The sequence below is a fragment of the Clupea harengus genome, chromosome 20, assembly GCF_900700415.2.
Source record: "Clupea harengus chromosome 20, Ch_v2.0.2, whole genome shotgun sequence".
Lineage (NCBI taxonomy): Eukaryota > Metazoa > Chordata > Actinopteri > Clupeiformes > Clupeidae > Clupea > Clupea harengus.
Window position 1 is genome coordinate 25,945,286 of NC_045171.1, and position 6,802 is coordinate 25,952,087.

Here is a 6,802-nt window from a genome sequence, read left to right on the forward strand (position 1 = left end):
ATGCCCTGGGACGGTCGGGGGGCTATGCCCTGGGACGGTAGGGGGGCTATGCCCTGGGACGCCCTGGGACGGGGGGCTATGCCCTGGGACGGTAGGGGGGCTATGCCCTGGGACGCCCTGGGACGGTAGGCTATGTCCTGGGACGGTAGGCGGTAGGCTATGCCCTGGGACGGTAGGCTATGCCCTGGGACGGGGGGCTATGCCCTGGGACGGTAGGCTATGCCCTGGGACGGGGGGCTATGCCCTGGGACGGTAGGCTATGCCCTGGGACGGGGGGCTATGCCCTGGGACGGTAGGCTATGCCCTGGGACGGTGGGCTATGCCCTGGGACGGTCGGGGGGCTATGCCCTGGGACGGGGGGCTATGCCCTGGGACGGGGGGACGGTAGGCTATGCCCTGGGACGGGGGGCTATGCCCTGGGACGGTCGGGGGCTATGCCCTGGGACGGTAGGCTATGCCCTGGGACGGTAGGGGGCTATGCCCTGGGACGGTCGGGGGGCTATGCCCTGGGACGGTCGGGGGGCTATGCCCTGGGACGGTAGGCTATGCCCTGGGACGGTAGGGGGGCTATGCCCTGGGACGGTAGGCTATGCCCTGGGACGGTAGGCTATGCCCTGGGACGGTCGGGGGGCTATGCCCTGGGACGGTCGGGGGGCTATGCCCTGGGACGGTCGGGGGGCTATGCCCTGGGACGGTCGGGGGGCTATGCCCTGGGACGGTCGGGGGGCTATGCCCTGGGACGGTAGGCTATGCCCTGGGACGGTAGGGGGGCTATGCCCTGGGACGGTAGGCTATGCCCTGGGACGGTAGGCTATGCCCTGGGACGGGGGGCTATGCCCTGGGACGGTAGGCTATGCCCTGGGTTGGGGGGCTATGCCCTGGGACGGTAGGATATGCCCTGGGACGGTAGGCTATGCCCTGGGACGGTCGGTAGGCTATGCCCTGGGACAGGGGGCTATGCCACTCACACAGAACTGGAGCTCTTTCTGAGGCCCTTTTCCCTTTAGGATTGAGAACCATGAGGACTCTGCTCTTTCCATTTCAAAATACATCCATACATTTTCTACAAAAGTTATGAAGGAATACACACACACTCTGCGACCCATTCAGATTGATTCCACAACCCACCAGTTGAGAAACACTGCTGTAGGTGACATCAGCATTTCTTACACGCTTCCAAAAGACTTGACCGTGATAGAAGTCCACATCTTGCCGTCAATGTGCTCTGTACACATAAAAATAATGGCAAGTAGGAATGCCTGTCTATTTAAAATATTAGTATTTTGCTAGCTGAATGATTAACTTTTTTAACCAATAGTGTTAATACAGTTAGCTACGGATCTGTTCATGAGTTTTAGCTCATCATTCAAGTGGCTATGCATGAGGGACAGGTGCAACTGTTACCACTTTACAGGGCGGGATAAACAGCTGCAATCTGTACCACTCTTCCACAATAGCAAACTTAATCAAAGGCAATACATGTGGGGGTCAAAACATTGCAGAGATGGAAGAACACAGGTAGACCTATTTCCCATCTCTGCCAACTTCTATTTGGGGGTAATGTGGGCCTATGTGCCGTCTTTGCTGTTAGGGAAACGATTCCTGCTGCTTACAAGCGGTCAACTATGCCATCAAGAGGAGGTTTACCTGTATTAATCTTGTGGTGAGCAAAACAGAATCCCAGATCATTCTAGGAATTATGTAAATATTTCATAATATGTTAGGCCCATAGTGTGGATATACAAAATAATAACATACATATAAATCTCAATGAAATGTAGGCTATTCATTTATTTTTGCTTGCCTTTCCAGTCATTTGGTGAAATGAGTGTATATCATCACTGGTCAGCATTAGCCATTTCTACATGTTTCTGGTTTATAGTCCTACATCACGGGACGCTGCCAGGCCAAATAATCAGTGCATCCCTAGGGGGAATATGAATCTCCTTGAAACTATGAGCCAAAGCAGAAAAGTGAGGCTAAAAAAAAAAAATGAGTGGAAGAGCTGCACACCTCGAGCCTTCAGCACACACTGGAACACTAGAACACTAGAATAAGCCATGTTTCCCCACTACGCCTTGGCTGAGACTGCCATGTGTCCAAAAGAGCCACGGATACACGGGCGTGGTAAGCTGCTCAGTGGGGAGGTCGTGACCAGATGCGACCCTTCTACACGGAACAGGGGGAAACGGCGCTCAGCACATTGAGTACACATGCCACTTGGTCTTTTGACCATTTGACAGCTGTGTCAAACAGCCAAGGTGTGCCAAGGTCGAGACCATGTCAAACAACAGCACACACACAACATAGTCAAGCCTTTCTAGACTAGAACTTTATTTATAAGACTTTGTTCATTACTCACACTTTGGTCAACAATAACACATCTCTCTGGACAATTTGTTTTGTTTTTATTGCAATGTAGCCTACTGCCCTCATGAGCATCATATTCAAAACTATTTGAATAATAGGTGGCACTTGTGGAACAGGTTGGAGTTTTACACTAGACCTTTTGATTTTTGAATGGTTAATATGGCAATAAATATTCCAGAATTCTGGCCATATAGGGCATACCAGACATATGTTTTAAATAGCCATATAATTGCCTACATTTAAAGCTAAGCTCCAACAAATGCATTTCATTAAAAGTAGTCAGCACAAATGCAACTCTTCACAAATGTACTGTTCCATCCACCTATTCATGTCTTAACCATTTTACTTTTCTTGCCATTCTGGTTTAAAACATTGTTTTTTTTTAGTTTTGGCAATCACATCTTCTATTTCGTTTGGAGTGTGACACTTTTCCTTTAGTCTCGCTGGCCTCCGCTGCATTCCTTGCACCATCCCTTATTCTTTAAAACAGAACTGGCCCAAGGATGTCTGCAGCGCTTTGACATTTCAGAGTCGTGCTAATATGCAGAGTCCAGCCAAAAGGCAGAAAGGCTTTGGCTCCTGTTTGGCTTTCTCAATGTTATTAAATAACTTATAGCAGTCACATACTACAAAATATATTCCCACCAACATGACCGCATGATTAACCATCTAGATTTATTTTAACATGGGTTTTCACCCATAGCACTATAGCTAACAGTAGGCAACGCTGCTGGCATTTCATTTTGCCGAAGAATAATATGGTTTTCTCCAAATCAGACTCGTTCCATGCACAATTCTTTTTTGACGTCACTGTAGACGGATAGTATTTTATATACATATGTTAGGTCCTGTTAAAATGACACACACTAAAAGACACTGTAAAGAATGGTCAATGTTCTGGTGGTACCTGCATGGTGGCTAGGGCTCAAGCGCTTCATTTATAGATCTCGCGCCATGCTACGTCACATGACCAACACTCGGAATCTCTCATTGTCGCTTCAGCTGAGGCAAAACCAAAGTTTTGCATAATATATGTTAATATTCAAGTTGTCGTTACAACATATTTAATAGGTCAAACAATATGAGGCTATTGAATATGCAATTAGTGAATTCATTTATTTGCCATACTTCCCACCAGACATTTTGGCCATTGATATTTGTATCTGCTAGACAACTACACGTGATATCGGCTAACTTAAACCCTGTTACAAGGCCCCCTGTACTGTCTCAGAGGCTGCAGAACGGCTGGTCTTTTTCTTTGTGTTACATTGATGTAACACAGTCATGCCAATATCAATTAGATCTACCTGCTTGTTTTACATGAATAGGTTCTACCAAAGCTCTATTTATCTGTGCTGGAGCGAGCGAGGGCAACTGCTAATGGAGGGCAGGAATGTGGAGGGACATGAATGTAAAGAATGCAGTACACAATGACCTGTGGGAACTGTAGTCCAGAAACAGCCCTACTGAGCAACAATAAGCAGGATCCTCTCCCGGTTAATGAACTACAGTTCCCAGAATCAAATGCGTCTTGAGAGCAGGAAAGGCCTGGAAAAGCATTCACCTAATCCTGGACCTCAAATTTTAGCTTTGGCCTAGAGCACCGAGCTCTTGGCAGGGATAATACTTAACAAAAGCCTCTGCAATGGCTGTTCCTAAAGGCCTCTCACACAAGCTGTAAATGTCTGAGTGGCAAACAAGAAATTCTTTTTTTTTTTTAATGTAAAAAAGGAATAAAAAAAAAAAATAGAGAAGGAATAGTTATTGTGAAACCCTGACATTTCTGGGGTGCTGTCAATGATGGCAGCTGTCACTTGTGGCAAAGAGCAACTGGGAGAAACAGGACAACTGCAATGGCCACAAATGCTATTCAAAGGGTTTTCAATTTGTCCAAGTACCAGATCTCTTCATATTGTTCACCCTAATCGGTCCTTTCCATGTTACCACTGATCCTGAAAACATTGGCGTAACATGACATCAGAAAAAAATGTGCATTGAATGTTTCATTAGCACTTAGCTAGTGGCATGAGTAACAATATCTATGATGGCCGTTGATATGTGGTGACCAAGTTCTTAAATCTAATTTTAACCTGTTAAAGCTGTTTGCAATCATCAACAGCCTTGACTCAATAACCACACCAGGCATATCAGACTTGAAGCCAGTCAATAGAATGGACAGCAGTTTATATTATTCATAAAGACCTGCCACTATTTTCTACAGATATCCAAAGCAAATTGGCCAGTATTTCCACAGACTGAAAAAGTGCTGGCTGAAAACATTTTCAGTCTTTTAAAGAATTGATTCGTTTAACATGTCTATGTTTATTACGAATTACACCATACAGTGTACTTTAAAAACTCTGACATCAGATTATTCCATATGGCATTTAAACATTCATGTATGATGATGCCATAGCCTGAAGTGGATCTGCAGCTCTCAATTTTTTTTTGGAAACTTTACTGGCCCTTACAGGCCATAGAGAACCAAGGTTGGTGCTCACAGGCACGAAAGCACCCTGAGAGCAGCAACCTGAAAAGAGAACATCCCTGGCAGATGTTGGAAGAGAGAGATCCACCTCTAAACCTCTGCATCCATCACAGATTTTGTGGGGAGATAGGTACAGCGTCTGCTTGCAGTGGAACAAAAACACACTAAGCGTTTCCCCCCCAAGAACCTTCAGACCTTTGACAACCTTTTAGTCATGAATATGATACCAAAAAGTCACGTTAGCATTTCTCAACTACTGATGAGTTGGATTATGCTCCACTGATCACTGACATATGGAAAATAAACGGTTGATCTGAACTTAATGACACTGGTGACAGCCTGGTCTCAACATTGACTAAATGTGATTGAAGTACAGGTGACATACAATCATTAGGTACCTTAATCTCACTGATTCAATAGCAAGATCCTGCTCTGTCGGTCCATCTCGGAATAACTGGTTAATTATGTAGAAGGTCTTATGAGCTTGTGGCCGCCCTCTGTGTTGTGACTCACACGGAGGTGAGAGCGAGGGGGACCAATGCCAGCCCCACCGACTACAAGCGAAGGCGCGTTTAAAGGACGTGACTTACAGATGACGTATTACACCTTGTGTACCGTTTCGGGGACCCTACGCACTGCCATTTTTCCCTTGAGGTGAAAAATTCCGGAAGGCACCTTTAACCCCTACCGTTACGTTAAAATGACAGACACTGAGAATCTCTCAATATCTCTGAGTTTCAGCTCAAGAGGGTGATAAACCACAGCACGCTGCATACAGTTATCCAATTACCGTTTTATAATGTCAAAAGCCCCATGACAACAACTGCATTATTCTAGATTCTTTAAGACAGATTGTAAGGTTGGGATAATGAATGACAAGCTTGCATTATTTAAGCACGCAGCTAATAAACACAGCTAAAAGTGTCGAGAGAGAGAGAGAGAGATAGAAGTGTCATCTGTACAGCTAATTAAACTGACTGTCAGGTAAAACACTTGTAATGTTTGTTATCAAATAATAAGAGGCTACGTCGTTTTCCAAACACTAACGTTACATGCTACCACATGAAAATCGCTGCAAAGTTGAAAACGAGTGCGAGACTTGGGCATTGGCGCTGCCATTGCTAGCCACCCAGTACTAGGCCCGGATCTCAGCCTACGCCGCATAAATAAAACATAACATCGATCAAATGTGAAAAAATGCCATCGTCTAGCGCGATTGTTGACAATGAAATGAAAATGATTTTTGTTTTACTTGTATGTTGTTACACTAGAAGCGATTCAGCTGGTTGTTTTACGTAATTGTATCGGTCAGTGAGTGGTGGCTAGTTGGCTACCTAGCTAGCTGTCTAGCTACTAAAGCCGCTGTGGGCTCGTTCGCTAGCATTCTAGCTAACGATGGCTCTTAGCTTACCTCAGAAACCTCGTCCTCGTCGCTGCCGGACCCAGGTCCAGAAGAGAGCACTGCAGCCGCTGCTAATTTAAAATCCAGTCTGTCTGCACTAGGCCCACCTGGCTCGTTAAACAAGCGTACTTTCTTTCCTCCAACACCGATACCTATTCCCCCAAGTCCGACTCCTGGTGTTGCTCCTACCCCCATCCCTACCGCTGGGGACCGTGGAGTCACCGAGTCTATCTCGTCCTCAAAGCCGTCCGTGAGCATAGCCGTCCCGGCTAATGCATCCTGCATACTTGTCAGAACAATACGTAGGTAGGTAAAAATATTAATCAGGTAATCTACCGTCTGGTATGCTGTTTGAATAAATGTGTTTTCACTTCAGGAAATCGAAAAACTCTCCTGAAGCGAGAGTAGAGGCATATCTTTCTCCCCCAGCCATTAACTTTCTAACAACCTACCCTGTCTTCGATAAGCCCCACCTATGAAGAATTTTAGCCAATGCAATTGGCTGAACTACTGTGACCCTACACGTTGGTTGGCTTATATAA

General features: G+C 45.9%; 2 protein-coding genes across 2 annotated transcripts in view; one reads left to right on the forward strand and one right to left on the reverse strand.

Annotated features, from left to right (window-relative positions):
- The window catches only part of LOC105913087 (ankyrin repeat and KH domain-containing protein 1-like), a 41,231-nt gene extending 34,497 nt beyond the window's left edge, over positions 1-6,734 (reverse strand). The window contains exon 1 of the mRNA XM_042702777.1: positions 6,270-6,734. Within this exon, the coding sequence (XP_042558711.1) occupies positions 6,270-6,545 (276 nt within the window). The 5' untranslated portion in view covers positions 6,546-6,734. The remainder of the gene's footprint in view (positions 1-6,269) is intronic.
- The window catches only part of LOC116225230 (extracellular superoxide dismutase [Cu-Zn]-like), a 364,295-nt gene that overhangs the window by 252,757 nt on the left and 104,736 nt on the right, over positions 1-6,802 (forward strand). The window lies entirely within an intron of this gene.